Consider the following 21,240-nt stretch of genomic DNA (forward strand, 5'->3'; position numbering starts at 1 on the left):
GAAGGAGGTTTGGACCTCACCAGACACCATCAGTCTCTTCCGGTTTTGCTACGGAAGGGACGAGGGCGGGGCGCTGTTTCCGAGGATTACCTGTGTGGCCGGACCCGAGGACGCCATGCTTGTTAAGGGAAAACCACCCAAAGGAAAGTGACAACTTTTGCTCTGGGCGCCGGATGCTGGCTGCCGAAGCTCACCCAGAATTATGGCGGATTCGGCGCGGACACCGCATGCTACTGGCTTTCCAGCAGAGGGTAGATGCAGTTACTATGTGGAAAAGAAGAAGCGATTCTGTAGAATGGTGGTGGCCGCCGGGAAAAGGTTCTGTGGTGAACACGCTGGAGCCGCGGAGGTCTGGTATCGCCCTAACCTTCTGAGAGTCGACAATAAGTTTACCGGAGCGGTCGGTGCTGGAACCCGGCCCCTCCCCTCTTTGACAGGTTTCTGCTTCTGTCCCCTGGATTCTCCAGCTTTTACTTTAATAAACGAAGTTCTGACCTACTTGTGGAGCGATGATGAGCCCTAGTGATGAGCATTGTTTTATTTTACTAAGTGAAACGCGAGCTGTGACACGTTCATCTTGATCCTACCTCGGGAATGCTAGACTTTAGTTTTGCCCCAAACTGCTGCTCCTTAACTCCGTCCACCCTCCGCCTTCCTGATGGGAAGTGGTAGTTTAGAAAAAGTAGCGATTGAAGTTCCTAGAGTTCGCTGGTTGTGTTCTAATTGTTGTATCATGAACGATAACCACTTCTTGTAAATGCTCTAAAGAGAAACTTTTAAAATTTTTATTTAGGCTTACAATCTCTAGACAGCAACTTAGAACTACTTGGCTGGAATGGGGAGGGAATGATTTAAAAATATATAAGAATTGACCTTTTAAAGCTGAAAGCAGAAAGTGTGCAATCTTGTTTGATAATACAATATTCATATAAATATACTATCAACCAATGTATATTTGCTTGTATGCATTATATAAGCATATATAAAATAAGAATATAATATATAGTATATACTATATATGGCATATGTAAGTACATAATATAGAATATATACTATATATGACATATAAAGTATATAATATATATAATAGGAAAATAAAAATAAGAACAAGAGGAGCTGAATCCTGATAGAAAAAGAACATATTCAATAGGATTAGAAAGAATAAACCAAATAGACTAGCATCTGGCTTCATGCCTTCTAAAAGTCCAGTATTATTTGCATTTTATTTTTTTAAAGATGGATACAATATCTTTATTTGTTTTATTTATTTATTTTTTATGTGGTGCTGAGGATCAACCCAGTACCTCACAAGTACCAGGCAAGCACTCTACTACTGAGCTATAACCCCAGCCCCTGCCATTATTTTATTTTTGACATTTTATCCTTCTAGTCAAAAATACAGTGCAGATGAGCCCCTTTGTGTAAAACTACATTTCATAGCCACAGCCTACTTCCTGTTTTGGGTTGGTAACATTTACCTAAAGGGAAGCATACTGAAACAAGAACTTTCTTGTTTTGGAATATGGGAAATGTGACTTATTGTGGAAACTACTTGTGAAGTCCTCCTGTAATTTTATTGGCTGATTTTAGGGGGCCCGCAAACACCCTTGATTGAAGAATGAAATTTATCAGAGCACAAAGATTTTGTTCCCACTCTGTATCCAGACATCTATAAAGTAATGAAGATGGTAATAGTATTAGAATGTGGCTAAATCTACAAGGTGATTGCTATTCTTAGAAAGGAACTACATGTAGATATTAGTTCCTTGGAGAAAGACTGCAAAATACCAGGGGAAACACTTTCCAAACACTGGGTTTTGAATTGTTAACCATTCTCCTGAATCTGTAGTTCATGATGTAATTGGAATATTATGTTTTCCTCTTCATCTTTTTTTAAAAGTGACACTGATGACATTACTTAAACCCATTTTTAGCCAGTGATTCTCAACTGGGGATGATTTTGTTCCCCAGAAGACACTTGGCAATGACAGAAAACATTTTGGTTGTCACAACTGGGAAGTATAACTGGCATCTAATGGGTAGAGTCCAGAGACACTGCTAAACCTACAAATCACTAGAAAGCCCCCTTCCAAAAAACAAATTATCCAAGCCAAAATGTCAGTAGTGCTGAGGTTTGAGAAACCTCGTTTCTAAATCCAAACAACAAGTTTTAAAAGGTGCTTTTATTCTTTCCTCTATGATTGGACTTTGGAAGTTAGAATAGAGACTTTTCCTACATGGAAGTTAAGTTTTGTTTCTTTTGTTTTTTTGACAGGGATCTTAATTACCCAGGCTGGTCTCAAACTGGTCTCAATGATTTTCCCACCTTACCCTTCCAAGTTGTGGGGACTGTAGACAAGCCCATGGCAGAAATTAAGTTTTAAATTAACAAATAAGGAATAAAAGTATTTTCAAAAATTTTTCCCATAAAATTCAGTGTGCATAGTTTTCATGAACATGCTAAGAGGCACATCAGAACTAAAATAAATTGAGAAAAAAAGTCCATAAGAATGAACACTAGCCAGGCTGAAGCAGGAGGATCCCAAATTCAAGACCCATCTGGGCAACTTAGTGACACTCAAAATTTAATCTAACTGGGAATGTAGCTCAGTGTTAAGGCCTAATTATGTTCAAGTCCCTGAGCAGAATCCTCAGTACCACACACACAAAAAAAGAGTAAGCCCTTGGTCAGGGTTTATTCTATGGCTAGCACTATGCTAAGCAGCTTTATCCCTTTTGTTAAAATACAAAAAACTAATAGCTCGCTAATTTTCACCAACCTTAGTAGGTAAGATATTATTCTTATCTTTTGTATGAGGCAATAAGCCTACTTAGGTCATGTAGCTGGTAGCTGATAGAACTGGAAATATATCTCAGTAGTCCTGAACTGGTCTGTGGTTTAACTATTGTTTATGCTGTTCATACAGATTCATATGGAATGTGGAGTAGAATTGCCAAGATTATTAATTTTCCTCTTTTCACAGTGCATATAGTTAAATCTGTGTAACTTAAAGTGAAAGGATATAACTGCTATACTGAAAAGTTGAAGTCCGTAGAATATGGCACATACCTAATTGTTAAAATACTGTGTTTCATTGTTTCTAAAATAATTATTTTCAGATTTTTACAACTTAGAGATCAAGATGGTTCTTAAAATCAGTGATATGTCATAATTTAAATGGGTAGTATTTTCCACAGGAATGATAAATGAGATAATACATATGTTAATTAGTTCAATTTAGCCATTCCGCAAGGTAAACATATTTCAGTGTATCATGTTGTATATGATAAACATAAAATTTTTGTCAGTTTTTAGTTAAATGGTTAACTTTTTTTCTTTCTTGGTGGTACATAAAATAATAGTGCATATTATAGTAGATGTCATCTTGGATTCAAATTTCTGTGCATATATAGGCCTTTATTATAACCTATTTGAAGTCATGGACACTTGTTTGTCCAAAGCAGTTTTTATTCTTATATAGATATTAGCTACATTGGATATTTTGTTTTTGTTAAACCCTATGACCTGATTTTGCCAATTTTTCGTTATGTCCTTCTAAACTTTTCTTACCTTTTTTTTGACAGTGCAGATACACAAAAGTTATATCTAGTATCTATAAGTAGTAAAACTGATATTTTACTTAACTAAATATATCCCTTTTAACACATTAGGAAGAAAATGCTCGGAAAAGAATCCTGTGTCCTTTAGATCCAAAACAGTAAGTATGGATCAAATAAGGGGTTTTCTGTGATAGAAACAATAATTGTCAGAAGTCTCATTTTATATTTTCTTTTCAAATTTAGCACAGTATATGAAGATCAACTAGCAAAACATTTGAAAAAATGTAATTCAAGGGAGAAGCCAAAACCTGTAAGTGTTTGCTCAGTAAAACTGAATGGTAAAATGTGTACTATGTTATATACAGTACTTAATATATTACTAATGTGAATATTTAACAAGACTGTTGCCTTGGTCAGTGTCTTTTAAGTTTATATGTATAACATATGAGATTATAAATTCATTCATGGTCTTAATTCAGAGAACAGAATTTTATGGAACCTGAATGTTGTTCAGAGAATAAGTTCACTATTTAAAAACATTTACTTAGTGCCTACTAAAATTATTTCAGTAAAATATTATCTCAGTCTTCAAGGAGCTTGAGACTGGAAAGTAAACTTGTAAATAAAGAATATTGTTCAGTAAGGTCAAATAAAAGGAGCAAGCATGGTATGATGAGAACACATACTGGCATCAAAATTAAGAACAAATATAAAGGGTTGAGAAAGGTTTCTCAGAGGGAGTAATAGTGGAATTGAGTCTTGATGTGGAAAAGAAAAGAAAGAAGGGTCCTTTTTCAACACAAAGGACAACATGTGCAAAGGCATGGAGCTGAGAAATCACATGATACTTTCAAGAAACTGGAACTTTATTCTGAAAGATATGGGAAAAACCACTGAAAGATTTTAAGCTTGGGAATGGCATGGCCAAATTTTCCTGTTAAAAACCCTTCTTGGAGCTGGGGTTATAGCTCAGTGAGAGCACTTGCTTAGCATGTATGAGGCACTGGGTTCGATTCTCAGCACCACATATAAATAAAATAAAGGTCCACTGACAATTAAAAGAATTTAAAAAACAAAAATAAATAAAACTTTCTTTAATAGCAATGTGGTAGGACAGGTTGGACTCAGTAGGACTAGTTAGAAAGCTATTGTTGCATCCAATTGGGATTTGGTAAGAGACTGATAATTAAAGAATATGGGAAGAGTATAATAGTTATTTAGGTAGCAGAATCAATAAAACTTGGTGTCAGTAAATTCGAGTTGGGTATATGACTGAAATTCAGTAGAGAGCTTGGACAAATAATCAAAAATTGGAAGTCAAATACATATAGGTTATAGTTAAAACTTTGGATTTTTAAGGTACCCAAGGATAAGTGATTATAGGAAAAAGAAAAGGATTTATTTTTCAATAGATATTAAGTGAGCACATATGCCAAATATTGTACCAAGCACCTTGCCTAGAAGAACATAACAATGTAGTGAGGGAAATGGAAAATGCAATATTATGTGCTAAACGTGATTAAGTACAGGATGCTAAGGGAGAATAAAGAAGGAGGGCCTAACCCTTTTTTGGAGAATAATAGGGCATGAGAGAAATGGGGGAATGAATCATGGAGGCATCTCTGAAGGAAGTATCATAAAAGATGAGAGCTAAATGTCAAGGGAGAATCAGCCCTCTAAGGAGGAAAATATGTGCAAAGGCTGTGAGAATAAATTCCTTTGTCAGGGACTGAAAATCTCACATAACTAGAATATAAAATAAAAGGAGAACAAAATAAAAGATGAGACCTGAGAGTAGCCAGGAGTAAATCATAAGATCAAGGACAGAACTCTAGGCAACATTGACATTGAAGGGTGAACTGCTAAAAAGAACCCTAGAAAAAAATTGAGACTGGTGGCTGGAAAGGGAGGAAAAAGAAAAACTGGAAGAGCATGGTGTATTAGGAGCCCCAGAAAGACAAACCTCAAAAAGAAAAGAGTGATCAAGAGTTTCTTTTTTTTTAAATTTATTCTTAATTTTTAGGCGGACACACAATATCTTTATTTTACATTTATGTGGTGCTGAGGATTGAACCCAGTGCCTTGTGCATGCTAGGCGAGCACTCTACCACTGAGCCACAACCCTAGCCTGTGATCAGGAGTTTTTATCATCACAGAGGAATCAAATAAGATAAGGATGGAGAAGAAAACATTGGATTGACAATATAGTGATTGTTAATGATCAGCAAAATTCGTATTAAATAGTATGGGGAGAGAAAAAAATCAGACTAGATATGTGAATAAAAGACAGATAAAGCAGTAAAAACCACAAGCAACAAACTTAGCTTTGGGTGGAACTTGAAAGTCAGAATGGCTCTTAAAATGGGGAAAATTTTATTTATAAGCTCAAAGTGAAAAGCCAGTAGAAGGGAAAAAATAGAAACCAGAAGAGAGCATAATTAATGGTAGAATGTTTCTCAGAAAGCATTGAGGGATAGAAGACAAAATAGAAGTAGAAGGCATCAATAGGGGGAGGAATAATGCTTCCAGTGAAATAGATAGGAAGTAGTAGATAAATATTATTAGTTCAGGCAAATTTAACCAAAAAGGAATATTAATTGAGAAAATTCTTTTTGATAGCTGCACTTTTGCTAATCTCTACAATTAAGAGACAAGGTGGTTAAAGGGTATGATGGTTATGAAGAATAATTGCTGGGTGTCTTTGGGAATCAGACTGAGTGTAGAGATAATGAATTTAAACTGGAACCTATACAAATGCTTAGGTGGTTTTACTTCACCAGTATTCAGCAGACCGTATTTTGGGATTAAAAGTCACATTAACTTATGATCACACTTATTTATAACTAAGGAGTACATAATACCATAATAACAATTTATCACTAAACAAGGGCTAAAAATTCAGTTCTCTGTTCAGTAACACAATAGAGTAGGGAAAAAAAGTAGCTATATGAGATGACAAGTATGAATTTGCTTCAATATAGTAAGCACTTTACTCTCTATATGTATTTCAAAACATCATGTTATATACAAAACTCATATACAGAATAAAATTTATTTTAAAAAAGAATAGAATAGAAAAATATATTCACAAAAGTGGAATGTTGAATACATAGTAATGATTTGACAGTCAACCATCAAGACCATCAGCAAACTACAGGTATACATATGTATGTATGTATATGTGTGTGTGTGTGTGTGTGTGTGTGTGTGTGTGTGTGTGTGTGTGTATGGGGATGTAATTCAGTAGTAGAGTGCCCCTGGAGTCGTGTGTGTGTGTGTGTGTGTGTGTGTGTGTGTGTGTGTGTGTATGGGGATGTAATTCAGTAGTAGAGTGCCCCTGGAGTCAACCCCTAGTACCACAAAAGAAAAGAAAAAGTCAATAGAGGTATTTAAAAGTGAGATAATATGATTAGGAACAAAAGAATCACTGTGCTTTTTACTAGCATATTACAGAATTGTGGTCAGTTGAAGATTTTAGAAGTTATATGGTTCATAGCAATGACAGTCTAGAGGTCCTTGGAAGTACTTTATTGACATGTACTTTTTGCTTGACTTTGTGAAACTTCATCAGTTTGTAAATATTTTGCATAGTAAATGAAAGTAGGTTGATGGTAAATTTCTCCAACATAAATAATTTTACCTGAATTTGGAGTTCTATTGGACAGTATTTAAATATTTACCTAAAAAGTTAACGCAGAACCGTTCCATTGAGTGATTTTAAAGAATCATTTTGGCTGGATTTTGAAATATAAAATACAATTTGTTTTCAAAATCCTAGTAGATGTCAGACAATGACCTACAGATGAATAGTTGACAACCTGAGGAGATTCAGACAATGATTTAAGAGCCTGGTATTTCTCACTGGGCCTTTTGGTAATTTTGATGAGACAGTCATAGCATGTGCATTTCAAAGTATTCCTGTACTTCCCAAAGTACCCATCGTAGCTCCTGAGCAGCAAATGGCAAGTACTGAGAAGGTTCTGAAATTTTATTATATTTCATCATATTTTCAAACTAATAACAAACTAACCACAGATTTGTGGATGCTGGTAGAAGATAAGCGTTTCCTGGATCAGAGACCAAGTACTTTTTTTTTTTTTTTTTTTTTTTTTGATGCTGGTGTGCATGCTAAGCATGTACCCTACCACTGATTTTCACACACATTATTCATTCCTCACAGGAAGCAACAGGAGCTTGTTATTTACATGAATTCTTCTTGTTTCCCAAAGCCTATGGACACACCACAGAGGGGCCTAGATGAATTCTGCAAATAAAGTGGACTTGAATCATAATTGAAGAACTCCAAATTCAGGAACTATAAATCCTTTTAAACTGGGCAATAAGCAAAGCTGCCTAAACTGTGTCTCATAAGTAGACATTTTTCTGTTTTATACTGTATAATAATTAAGCCTACTATGTGACCTAGAAGACACCATTTCGATTTTCCCAGGATACTTGGTATAAAGCATCTTTGAAAAGATAGTCTGAAATAAATTTAGTCAGTGACTGCTTGGAAGACTTACAGAAGATTGAAAGACCCATAGGAAAATTATCTTCTGATAGCACTTGTTCTCAGTCATTTTGACAATAAAATATCCTCATACATTGCCTAGAACTACTAGGCCAGATGCCTTAAGCTTAGAAGAAAATATTTTAACATTAAGGTACTATAGAAGAAAAATGATGACCATCCACCTCCCCCTTATCCTTTAGCCACTTTAGTAGAATGAGAAAATAAGGTTTTACTTGGAAATTTCTTCCTTGCCTAATGCCAGGTTTCCATTAAAGCAAGCAAATGCAATGTGTGTTCTGTGAAAAGTTTGAGAGAATGTACGAATTTATTTAAAATGGAATACTTTGGGATGGGTTTCATGCATACCATGGCAAGGAAAGGGGAAAACACAATGGGATGATGAGATGGGGGGAAAAAATACCAAGCAATCTTTATCTGGTACACTATAATATGAAACTTGGAAACTAGGTAGATTCATATCACTGTTTTGCTTGACTTTGTGAAACTTCATCATTTTGTAAACATTTTGCATAGTAAATGAAAGTAGGTTGATGGTAAATTTCTCCAACATAAATAATTTTTACATATGAAGTCTAATCCACAATACAGTTTACCTAGAACATTCATTACAACCATTTTAAAAACTTTAGGAGTACATCAAATTATAATAGGTATAGCTAATTTTCTATTATAGTTTTGTCAATCATCCAACAAACCTTTTTACATGCAGTTTTCACTCATTCCACTCAATTACAGGTTTTCATTTTTAAACATATAGGAAAAGCAAGCAGCACATACTCAAGACGTTAGCCTTCTGCCATCTGTGTAACAGAAGTCTACTACTATGTATAATGAATTGTCTCTGGGAGTTGTTTTCACTTTTAAAAAAAGGATTTGTAGAAACACTATTATTTCATTCATGTAGATCGACACTGTCCAATATGACAGCCACTGTCCATATAAAACTGTTTGAATTTGAATTAATTAAAATTGAATGAAATTGAAAGTCCAGTTTCTCAGTTGCACTAGCCATATTTCACTGCTGGTGGCTGCCATGTTGGTTAAGGCAAATATACAGCCTTTTCATCATTGCAGAGAATACTATTGGACAATATTTATCTAAATATTTACCTAGAATTCATATTTCTACAGATGGACTAAGTAGCATAGTATCACAGTATACTTCTACTTTCAATTTTTAATTAGTATTTTATTTTTTTCATAATCATCTTTATTTATATATTTTTGCATTACAATTCTTAATACACCATTATATCATAATTTATCATATCTCTGATTATATATAAGGTATGTTGACACCAAATTCACAACTTCATACATGTATTTTGTATAGTGATGAGGGTCTCCTTTCACCATCCATGCTATTCCCCTTCTCCCTCCCTTCCCTCCCACCCCTATTCCCTATCTAGAGGTAATCTTCCTCCCTTGCTCTCCCTCCCAACCCCATTTTGAGTCACCCCCTTTATATAAGAGAAGACATTCGGCATTTGTTTTTTGGGGATTGGCTAACTTCACTTAGCATAATCTTCTCTAATGCCATACATTTCCCTGAAAATGCCATGATCTTATTCTTTTTTATTGCTGAGTAATATTCCATTGTGTATAAATGCCACATTTTTTTTTATCCATTCATCCACTGAAGGACATCTAGGTTGGCTCCACAGTTTAGCTACTGTGAATTGTGCTGCTATAAACATTGATGTGGCTGTGTCCCTGTAATATGCTGTTTTTAGTCCTTTGGGTATAGTCCGAGAAGAGGAATAGCTGGGTCAAATGGTGGTTCCATTCCCAGTTTTCCAAGGAATCTCCATATTGCTTTCCAAATTGGCTGCACCATTTGCAGTCCCACCAGCAGTGTATGAGTGACCTTTTTCCCCCTCATCCTCGCCAGCATTTGTTGTTGTTCATCTTCATAATGGCTACCACTCTTACTGGAGTGTGATGATACCTTGGAGAAGTTTTAATTTGCATTTCTCTGATTGCTAGAGATGATGAGCACTTTTTCGTATATTTGTTAATTGATTGTATGTCCTCTTCTGAGAAGTGTCTGTTCAGGTCCTTGGTCCATTTATTGATCAGATTGTTTTGTTTTGTTTTTTGTTTTTTGTTTTTTGGTGCATGTCTTATTAAGCTCGTTATATACCCTAGAGATTAGAGCTCTATCTGATGTGTGAGGGGTAAAAATTTGTTCCCAGGATGTAGGCTCCCTATTCACCTCACATATTATTTCTTTTGCTGAGAAAAAACTTTTTAGTTTGAATCCATCCCATTTGTTGATTCTTGGTTTTAATTCTTGTGCTACAGGCGTCTTATTAAAAAAGTTGGGGCCTGGGGCTGGGGATGTGGCTTAAGCAGTAGCGTGCTCGCCTGGCATGTGTGCGGCCCGGGTTCGATCCTCAGCACCACATACAAACAAAGATGTTGTGTCCACCGAGAACTAAAAAATACATATTAAAAAATTCTCTCTCTCTCTCTCTCTCTCTCTCTCTCTCTCTCTCTTTTAAAAAAAAAAAAAAAGTTGGGGCCTAGCACCACATGATGGAGTTTAGGGCCTACAGAGCAATAGTAACAAAAACAGCCTGGTACTGGCACCAAAACAGGCTAGTAGACCATTGATTCAGAATAGAGGACACAGGGCTGGAGATGTGGCTCAGCGGTAGCGCGCTCGTCTGGCATGCGTGCGGCCCGGGTTCGATCCTCAGCACCACATACCAACAAAGATGTTGTGTCCGCCGAGAACTAAAAAATAAATATTAAAAATTCTCTCTCTCTCTCTCTCTCTCCTGTCTCACTCTCTCTTTAAAAAAAAAAAAAAAAAAAGAATAGAGGACACAGAGACTAACCCACAAATATACATGATAAAGGTGCCAAAAGCATGCACTGGAAAAAAGATAGCATCTTCAACAAATGGTGCTGGGAAAACTGGAAATCCATATGCAACAAAATGAAATTGAATCCCTATCTCTCACCATGCACAAAAGTTAACTCAAAATGGATCAAGGATCTAGGGATTAAACCAGAGACTGCGTCTAACAGAAGAAAAAGTAGGCCCTAATTAGTATTTTAAAGTAGAAAAAAGTCAGACTTACACCATTATAATATCATTATTTCATTTTGGTCATGCTGCCTGTCTGAAGAAAGTATGTATTCGTTTTTGCCATTACACCATAAGGCAAAATTGGCACAGTCCTTAGTTTATGCTGTAACCAGGTAAAAAATTAAAATTATTAATGAATTTTTAGACTATAAGTTATTCCAATTAATTACCTCTCTAGAATATATGATCCATGAACACAGATTTTTCTCCTCTCTTATCTACTATGGTGAATCCTTCCTTAAAAATCTAAAGCAAACCAGGCACCAGAGTAGGTACTCACAAATTATTTAATGACTGAATGGGAGGAAGGGAGGATGGCAGAAACAGAGTTTGGGATAAAAGGGAAGTTTCAGTTTTTCAGCTTAATTTTCGTGAACTTCATATTAATTTTTTACGGTTTTGTTTTTGTCAAGGATTTCTTTATTCAAGATATTAATGCAGGCTTGAAAGATGAAACAGAAATACCTGAACAATTAGTAAGTACATTAATATTCAATATTAAAAGGTATTTGTAACCTATCTCCATATTGTATAGAAGCCATGTTCCAATTTTTATTTGGTATAAATCTGTTGTTTTGAATTTAGAATGCATTTTCCTATTGAGTCAATGTTATTAGTGATGGTTAGTTCCCAGACTAGCCCATGCTCCATAACAAGCTATAGTATGGCTTGAGTCTCCTTTGATTCTTCTGAGTTTAAGGACTTCTTTTTTTTTTTTTTTTTTTTTTTTGGTGGTGCTGGGGATTGAACCCAGGGCCTTGTGCATGCAAGGCAAGCACTCTACCAACTGAGCCATATCCCCAGCCAAGGACTTCTTGACCCTAAGGAGATTAGGGGAATTAAAGCAACAGAGTAGAGACAGACAAAACATAGGAGTTGAGCAATTCTGGTGGCAGCTTAAGGAAGGGGTTTTATCAGAAAGAAGAGCCTGGGTTGGCCATGGAATTTGCCCAATTATTAATCCTCTGTCATGGTATTTTAAAGCATTTTTTTGCTAAGTTATTTATTTTATTTTTGTTTACAGGTTCCAATTTCTTCTCTACCTGAAGACCAGTTGGAAAACTTAATTAAGAAACTGAGAAAAGCAAGTGAAGGTAAGTCTGCCTGAAGTTGCAAGTTAAATTATTTTAGAGTAATTAAAGTGGTATATGAGTTGATTCTGATTTACAAAATGTTACCACCCTTGTTCTGAGTCCTGTAGTTTCATATTTGGTTGGTTAAGCTATTGTATTTATATTTGGCACAGGTTTGAATTCTACACTTCAAGATCACATTATGTCCCATCCAGCATTATATGATGCCCTTAATGACCCTAAAAATGGTGATTCCGCAACCAAGCACCTGAAACAGCAGGTTTGTTTAGACCACAATAATTCTACCTTTCTTCATTTGTTTAAAGCTAATCTTCTTTTCTTTCTCAATATAGTTACTAATGAGATTTTGTTTATCTTTTAGGATACAAAATTTTCCAATTTCAAAAATATGTATAAACATATAAAAAAATTGGCACAGAAATAGTTCTCAGTAGATTATTACATATTAAAAAATGAGAAAAAACTTAAAGCCAAACAAATTATTAGTGCAAACATACTACCTTATATAGAGATTGACTTGCTGTTTTCCCATTTGAGCTAACTATGTTTGCTCTAGTTTATAAAATAATCTTGTGAAGTTTGCAGGCTTCTATTTTAGGTAACATTGAAAAATTAAAGTTACTTGGTCCAAGAAGATGCTTTGTTGAGTTTGGAGCAGGAAAGGGAAAATTATCTCATTGGGTTGATATTGCCTTAAAAGATGCTGAAAAAGTTCACTTCATCCTGGTAGAAAAAGTGACCACAAGATTCAAAGTAAGTGAAATCATTGTAGTATATTAGTAACCATTTTTTTTTTCCGTTTTTCAGCTTTAGAAAAAAAGTGATGGTCAGAAACATTCTCTTAAAACAAACTTCCTTTATTGTATATTTATTTATAGCTCTTTATCAATTCTAATTATATTGGTAACTTAACTGGAAGGTGAATTTTTTAAATCTAAATTTGGATAATTCATGTTCTGAGTTCTTAAAAATCATTTGCAGAGACAGGAAAATATGTAGAAAGAGCCAGGCTCAAGCTAGAAGTTACAAGTCTTACTCTACTCTTCCTCCTGTCTTTCGCTCAATACTTGCTGACTACTCATTTATAAATATTTATTGAGCATACTCCCAGGCACTGTGGTAGGCCTTTGGTACATTTAAGTTTAGTAAGACAAAACCCCTGTGCTCTATTACTTATATTTAGAAAGGAGAGAGAGGCAAATAAATAAATAATTGTCATAAAGTATTAAAATGTAGTAAATGCAGAAAAGTGAAAAAAATCTGCACATAGTGTAGATTTAAAAGATGGAGTGACAAGTTTTATTTCAGAGAAGGGATGGAGAATGACTATACAGAAAAGGTGATGCTTGAGCTAAATCTTAAAAGATGAATTAATGTTTGCTAACTGAGAGTTTGAGAAGCATTCTAGGAAGCAAAACAGCATAACCAAATGCCTGAACGATATGGAAACTCTGCTATGTGATAGGAGGGCATCACGTGAAGTTCAGCAATGATGAGACTGGAAATAGAGTTAGCTAGGGAAGACCTCATGTTGAATACTGAGGAAAAAATTGACTTTATTCTACTATGTGCTCAAAAACAGTTGAAAAGATTTGGTTCTTGCCTTTAAGAAGCTTACATCTAGTGGGGCAGATACACAAGTATCTTGTTTCCATATGCTAAGTATGTTGTGATAATAATAAATACCGGATATTATGGGAGCATAAAGATAAAAGAACAACGTCAGTTTAGTGTGGGTTATCGTGGAAGATTTCACAGAGAAAGTGACAGTTGAGAGATTGGAAGAATTCATAAGCATTGGTGAAGCAAAAAAAAACTTTTTTAAAAATTTAGCTTAGGGGCTGGGGATGTGGCTCAAGCGATAGCACGCTTGCCTGGCATGCATGCGGCCCGGGTTCGATCCTCAGCACCACATACAAAAATGTTCTGTCCGCCCGCCAAAAACTAAAAAATAAATATTCCTATCTCCTTAATAAAATAAAATAAAAGGAAAAAAAATAAAAAAAAATATTAAAAAAAATTTAGCTTAGCATAAGTGAAGCTAATTATAAGAGTCTGAGACTTGAAGTAGGAAAATTGATAATAAGATTATTTTAAAACAGTAATCCAATTAAGAATTGGGCCAGAAAGCTAAGGTAGTTGCAGTAGGATATAGGAGAGGGGAAGAATATGAAAAATGTTAAAAGTGTTGGAAGCCAAAAGACTTAGTTATTTAATGTGAAAAAATAATAATAATAAAATAATCAGTGATTTATTATTCATTGACAATGAGAGAGGAGTAATTTTGGGTAATGTTTTTATGACTTAAGTAAGTGGTGCTCTTCCTGAGATAAAGAAATACAGGAGGAGGCAGAGGAAGTATAAGTTTGGAGGAAAAAGTAATGAATTCAATTCTGAATGTGTCTAGTTTTCTGTTGAAGTAGAATTTTCTAGTTGAGGATTGGATATGCATCTGAGGGGCTGAGGGTGTAGCTCAGTGGTAAAGTTCTAGCCTAACATTTGTGAAGTCTTGGGTTTGATCACTAGCACCACAAAAAAATAAAACTTTATTGGGGATGTATCTCAGTGGTAGAAAGCTCGCCTGACATGTACAACAACCTACCAACCCTACCAAAAAAATTTTTTTGTCTTGATGCTCATCAGAGAGGTCTGGGCCACAATGTAGAACTGTATGTTGTAGGCATTTACAAAGATAGACTAAAATGGATGTAATCTTTCAGAGAAAGTAAGAAAAGAAGCAAAATGAAAATAGATTGCCACCCGTAACGAAGATAAAAGAGCTGGCAAATAATCTTAGCTTACTTAATATCTGTGAATCCTAGTTCTTTGTGAGTGAATTGAGAATTATTAAAGTTAAAGAAAATAATGTGTATATAATAATTGGTAAAATTTTCAAATCTTATAAAAATGATACTACTTTAGAGTTTTCATCAAAAATACACAATCTTAAAATTTTTAATTCATTCTATTTTTTCAATAATAAGAAAAACAAGATGGAAACATTTACTCTGGATTTTGAAAACAAATCTTTTCATTTTCATAAAACTTTTTTAACACAAAGAGTCATTGTTATAATACTGTTCTGTTTGTGCAGGTAGATGGTAAACACAGAAAGAAAAATTCAGTGTTTGAAAGACTTCAAATTGATATTCAACATTTGTGCTTGAGTAAGTTGCCTAACTTTCCATTGCTCTATCATAAATCAGAGATGTTTCAAACTTTAAGGATTGCTTAGAAATTCAATCATTAGGACAGTGCTTCAGGAAAAACAAAGGAAAATTAGTTCAATATTAATAGAGAATATTATATGTAACACTCAAGTAAATGTGAATTGAATTAGGATTGAAAAAAATATTTTCAGTATTAACTAAAAATGAAGTGTTATATTCAGAAAAAGTTAAAAAAAATTTTTTTTTTTTTGGACCTGGGGATTCAATATTTTATTTTGAGACAGGGTCTTGCTAAGTTGCTCAAGGCCTCACTAAGTTGCTAAGGCTGGCCTCAAATTTGGCCTCCTGCCTCAGCCTCTCAAGTCACTGGGATTATAGGCAAGCACTATCATGCCAAGGCAAGAGTTTAAAATTTGAAAATGCACCCTTATTTGCTTCTTTGTCCTGTTTAAATTAATCTTGAATGTGTTCATATCCTAAACTAGCCTTCTGCCTGTAATTAACATAATTTACCAAAACCATTAAAGAAAATGAAATAGTTCCTCTGCCTAGCTAATAATGTATAAAATATTTTGTCTAGATTTTTAAATATATTACTTTTCTAATGTTGATAAACAGCTTCTCAGGTTATATGTTGAATTCTATAAAGTGAGAATTTTTTTGTTTGAGTCTCTAGGTTTAGCCCTAAAATTCAGGCATTTTAATTAATTCTAATTTTATCTCTTAAAAAAAACCACATATACTCTGGCTGGGATTGTGGCTCAGTGGCAGAGCACTTGCCTTTCACATATGAGGCACTGGGTTCGATTCTCAGCAGCACATAAAAATAAATTAAAAAAAAAGAAGAAGAAAGTAAACTCTACATATACTTATCTCATAAGAGAACTTATTTAATGCTTTCTTTCATTTCAGACAAGATTCCTGTACTGAGAGAAGGGAAACTACCTGTGGTAGGAATTGGAAAGCATCTGTGTGGTGTGGCAACAGGTAGGTAAACACACTGATAATATCTAAATTAATACATTAAATCTTAATTTAAATTGCCTAGTGGTTTCTTTTGAGTTGTTAAGATTTCTTAACAACTTTATTTATTTCTTAACAACTTTATTAAGACTGATAAGCTTATCAGTCTTAAAGGGGAATGAAGGGAAGGGAATGGAGAAAGGAATAGGAAAGACAGGAGAATGATTCTGACATAACTTTCCTATGTGTATATGAGAATCCACCACAGGGAATATCTACATTGTAGACAACCACAAGACTGGGATCCTAATTAGAATAAGATGTACTCCGTGTTTGTATAAATAAGTCAAATTATACTCTACTGTCATGTTTAACTACAAAGAACAAAAATATATTAAAAAATTTTTAAACTTATTCTCGTTACAAAAAAAAAACAGTCTTCATAAGCTAAGCAACACTGGCCCTATGTTGTATCAAATGCAGGGCTTTCCTAGATATCTGCTCATTTTGGCCATTTTGCAGGATGAATCTAGAGTGTTGTATATAAATAATATGTCATATGGAACCTTAAAGTTCTTTGGGTTATATTACAACTAAACAGGGAAACAAATTGTTGTGGAAACTGTAGTATTTCACCCCAGAAGGTACTTAGAGAAACTTTCTTAGAGGAACTTAGAAGATCACTGTGTGTCAGGATTCTGAGGAAAAATTTTAAAAATTTCATACCAGAAAAATCTAAGATGTCTTAGCACTTCTGTTCATCAGATCTAGCATTGTAGAATGGAAACAGCATACATTGGGACTCGGATAGTTTCATTGTCGGTTCTGCTGTGTAATTTTGGCAAGTTATTTAACCTTCCTGAGCTTTGGTTACCTCATTGGTAAAATAGGGGTAATAATACCATTTACCAGTTTCCACATATAATTCTGGCATATATTAATGCTCACTATGTTAGCTATCATTATATCTTCTTGGCTCCTGCTAGTTTCATCATCTATACATTTGGGGAACTTGGAGCCTTCATAAGACATTATTCAAATTGGCTGAATATGAGTACTGTTTATTGTGTTGTAATTCAAAGTTTTTAGATAACTTCCATATATCTTAATTAACCCTTAAATAAAAGCCTTTTGAAGTAAACCAGTTGCATCCAATTTCATCCTGGGGAAGGGGAAGGGTATACACTCTTCCCATCTAATCCATATTTCTCAAAAGTATAACCTACAGTGGCCAGTTCTCATATTCCATGCATTTTCTCCACTTTGGTTCACTCTGTTTGAATTCCCCTTTCATCTCTTGCAATTAATTATCCTTTTTGAATTTCTGTTTCATCGTCTTATCTGACACTTCTTTCCCAGTTCTTTCCTTTCATCAGTGCATTCCTTCTGTTTCTTTCATGGTTTCCTTCCACAGGGTTCTTTAAATATTAATATTTAGGTCCATCTGCTACATTCCTAGTGTATCCTTCCCCTTTTTAAATTCTTCAGCAGTTATTTGCCACTCTGTTTCTAGCTTTACTGTTCACCAACATCAAGCTTGTATATTTTTCCATATACTATTCTGTTCCTACCATTTCTGGAATTCCACTGTCACCCAAACAAAAAGACTGGTCAATATCTATTCATCCTGCAGCTCAGTTATCACCTCTTTTCGGGAGCGGGGGTCTCCTTAAATAAGATCTGCCTCCTTAGTATTATCACAATACCCTCTTTTGTTTGTTTGGTTTTGGTTTTTTGGAGAGGCTACCAGGGATTGAACTCAGGGGTACTCAAACACTGAGCCACATCCCTAGCCCTATTTTGTATTTTATTTAGAGATAGAGTCTCACTGAGTTGCCTAGCACTTCACCATTGCTGAGACTGGCTTTGAACTCATGATCCTCCTGCCTCAGCCTTCCGAGCTGCTTGGATTACAGCATTGTGCCACTGAGCCCTGCCTCTGTGGTATCTTTACCTGATTATATTTCACTTATGTCTGTTTATTTAATTCTGCCAGTATCCTGTGAATTTTTTGAAAATAAGGCATATGCTAATACAATGCTCAATATATAACAGAAACAGTGAATTTGAATGAATGAATAATCTTGGCCACTAATTTGCTGTGTTTCTTTGTCCTTTTTGGGGTGTACAGCTTTATCCCTTTAGAGTGCTATAAAAAAAAGAGGTTGAGCTAGACTGATAAAGATCCTTTTAATTCTGAAATTATTTAATTCTTTTAATAATTTTTCTGATTATTCTCATTTCTGAAAATCATTTACTTAAGTTAAATATAAATAAAATAGTGACTGAATATATTTTGTTAGAAAATAATATTTTATGGAGCCAGGCACAATGGCACAACTACTCAGGACGCTAAAGCAGGCACATCACTTGAGCTGAGCAACAGCAAAATCCCTGCCTCAAAAATAAAAAGAGAGAAAGAAAGAAAATTGTATTAGCATTTTAGTAACAAAGTATTAAAATTATTTTGTGAAAATTGGTGTTTGTATTAAAACTGTTGTGCCCTTATACAATAAATAAATAAATAAATAAATAAATAAATAATAGATTGACTATCACCTTATCCAAATAATAGGTTTCCAATAATGTTTGTTGACTTAAATTCATATATTGAACTAAATTTTTACTAGCAAATATCAGATCATTTAATATTATGACATCTTAGGGCAATAAAATTTTTAAATATACATTTGTTTTTAATTGAGCAGACACAATATAGCAATCTAATCAGAAAATTTACAGTATATAATTATGGTCTTTCCAATATTGTCAACAGTATAGTAGTTCTCAGTGGAAAATATCCATACTCATCAAAAATCTTTGGGTTTTTTTGTTTGTTTTTTAGTTTTAAAATGTACTAAAATGTTTTCATTTACTATAGCATACATAATCCTCTAAGTTTGGGTATATTAATCATCATTGCATCCTCAATGTTTTGCACATGAAAGGCATTCAGAAAATATTTGCAGAATGAATGCATAAACACAGTAAGACTACTCAGAGAGGCCTACTTTCCATGTTCTGATCACCCTGTTCTCTACTCTTCAATTCATTGCTATTTGCTGTGATTATCTTCTAACTCAAAATTAGCATCACTATGTTAAGCAAAATTGCCTTTGTTCTTTACTTCTTACTTTGAGTTTCTTAAGCTCAAGTTTCTTAAGCTGGAATGCAAGTATAGGTAAATAGATGTTTTCTATACAAATCATTTCCTCAGCCAGGGTAGGGGAAATGGGAGACAATTCAAATAGTTAGACAAAAGGGTTTTTTTTTTTAATTGTAGACCTTAAATTTGGATAGTTTTATTGGGAAATAGATTTTATGCAAAATTAGTCACTAGAAAAAATAAGATAGAAAAAAAGCAGATTTGAACAAAGTTGATACTTTATGATAGGATTATTACATATATAAAGCTAAGTAGATTTTTGTTGTTGGGTTTTTAAAAAACATACTGTTTAAGAAATATAAAAAATGTTTATTTTTAAAGATGATGGTTTGGGGGGGGCAACATAATTGTGTTTGCAGATCTTGCATTACGATGTTTGGTTGAAACCTATGCTGCCAGTTTTGAGGAAAGGAATGAAGAACCTTTAGCCAAACGCATAAAGAATGATAAAACAGAAAAAGAAATTAACACTTTGGCCAAGGAAGGAAATGAAAAAAATGTCCCAGAGAAGTGGACCCCTGTGGCTGGCATTGTTATTGCACTCTGTTGTCACCACAGGTGTGATTGGAGACATTATGTGGGCAAAGAATATTTCAGGGCCCTAGGCCTTGGAGCAGTAGAATTCCACTATTTCCAGCGAATGAGTAGTTGGGCGACTTGTGGGATGCAGAAAACATCTTTCGAAGCCTCAAATATTACCACAAAGAGAAAAGATAATCAAAATGATGATAGCGAAGAGCATGATGAAGGAGGATACAGAGTCACAGATGACAGCTCTGAGAGTTTGTCTGGGTAAGTGACTACTTTGTAATGCTGAACACTAAAGGGGAAATATTTTATTATTGCTATACGGTTGTCCCCCACTTATCCACGGGGCATATATTCTAAGACCCCCAGTGGATGCCTGAAACCACAGATAGGATACAAGCTCTGTAATACCTCCACCGTCAATCTGATGACAGAAATGGCTACTAAACACCTATCTGATGGTCAGGTAATATATACAGTGTGGATATGCTGGACAAAGGGATCATCATACCCCAGGTGGGAAGGAGTGGGAGGGCAAAAGATTTCATCATGCTATTCAGAACATCACTTCTTTAAAACTTATGAATTATTGAAAGGAATTTTCCATTTAATATTTTCAGATCACAATTAACCACAGGTTACAGAAACTACAGAAAATGAAACTGTGGATAAGTGGGGACTACTTTCTTCTTAGATGATTATTGCCAACAGTTTATTCCTAAGAGCATACAGTGTAATTTTTTAGAGTAACTTAAAATACATGCATTTTTATTAAGGTTATAAGGTAAATGTGCCTTGGAAGATGGAATATAGTACTCAGTATAATGTGGGCTATTTAACAGTTTTTCAATAATTACAAGTGACTAAAAGTTTTTTAAAAGCTTACAAAATGTTAATTTTGTGTGTGTGTTTATTCCATTTAGGCTTCTTACTGTTGAAGAAAAGAAGAAAATAGGGCATCTTTGTAAATTGCTGATTGACCAAGGTCGAATCCAGTATTTACAGCAGAAGGGATTCAATCCTGCTTTACAATACTATACAGACCCTTTGGTATCTTTGGAAAATGTATTGTTAACTGCTTTACCAATTCATTCTTCACCAGAAACAACTGCTTAATAGGAAAGAAA

At 34.5% G+C, this 21,240-nt stretch overlaps 1 protein-coding gene and 1 non-coding gene across 3 annotated transcripts; one reads left to right on the plus strand and one right to left on the minus strand.

Moving 5' to 3' along the window:
* The first annotated feature begins 104 nt into the window (after positions 1-104).
* On the plus strand, positions 105-21,233 carry Trmt13 (tRNA methyltransferase 13). 2 transcript variants are annotated; one of them, XM_026379411.2, is made up of 11 exons: positions 105-349; positions 3,673-3,719; positions 3,805-3,871; positions 11,606-11,668; positions 12,217-12,286; positions 12,439-12,545; positions 12,872-13,039; positions 15,381-15,453; positions 16,369-16,443; positions 19,945-20,377; positions 21,037-21,233. In XM_026379411.2, the coding sequence occupies exons 1-11, from the start codon at positions 203-205 to the stop codon at positions 21,227-21,229; spliced, it is 1,443 nt and encodes a 480-aa protein (XP_026235196.1). In that variant the 5' UTR covers positions 105-202; the 3' UTR covers positions 21,230-21,233. The 2 variants fall into 2 exon arrangements, with proteins under 2 accessions (XP_026235196.1, XP_026235197.1); XM_026379412.2 differs by lacking the exon at positions 12,872-13,039.
* On the minus strand, positions 11,922-11,994 carry Trnaa-ugc (transfer RNA alanine (anticodon UGC)). Its single transcript has one exon. It is a non-coding gene; the product is annotated as a tRNA-Ala (tRNA).
* Positions 21,234-21,240: the final 7 nt, after the last annotated feature.

This window comes from Urocitellus parryii, chromosome 11 (assembly GCF_045843805.1).
Source record: "Urocitellus parryii isolate mUroPar1 chromosome 11, mUroPar1.hap1, whole genome shotgun sequence".
Classification (NCBI taxonomy): Eukaryota; Metazoa; Chordata; class Mammalia; order Rodentia; family Sciuridae; genus Urocitellus; species Urocitellus parryii.

Excerpts from the sequence above, each read along its gene's own strand:
- Trmt13 (XM_026379411.2), top strand. The coding sequence starts at position 203 with ATGGCGGATTCGGCGCGGACACCGCATGCTACTGGCTTTCCAGCAGAG. Across the intron at positions 11,669-12,216 it reads CAGAAATACCTGAACAATTA|GTTCCAATTTCTTCTCTACC; the intron begins GTAAGTACATTA and ends TTTTGTTTACAG. Across the intron at positions 13,040-15,380 it reads AAGTGACCACAAGATTCAAA|GTAGATGGTAAACACAGAAA; the intron begins GTAAGTGAAATC and ends CTGTTTGTGCAG.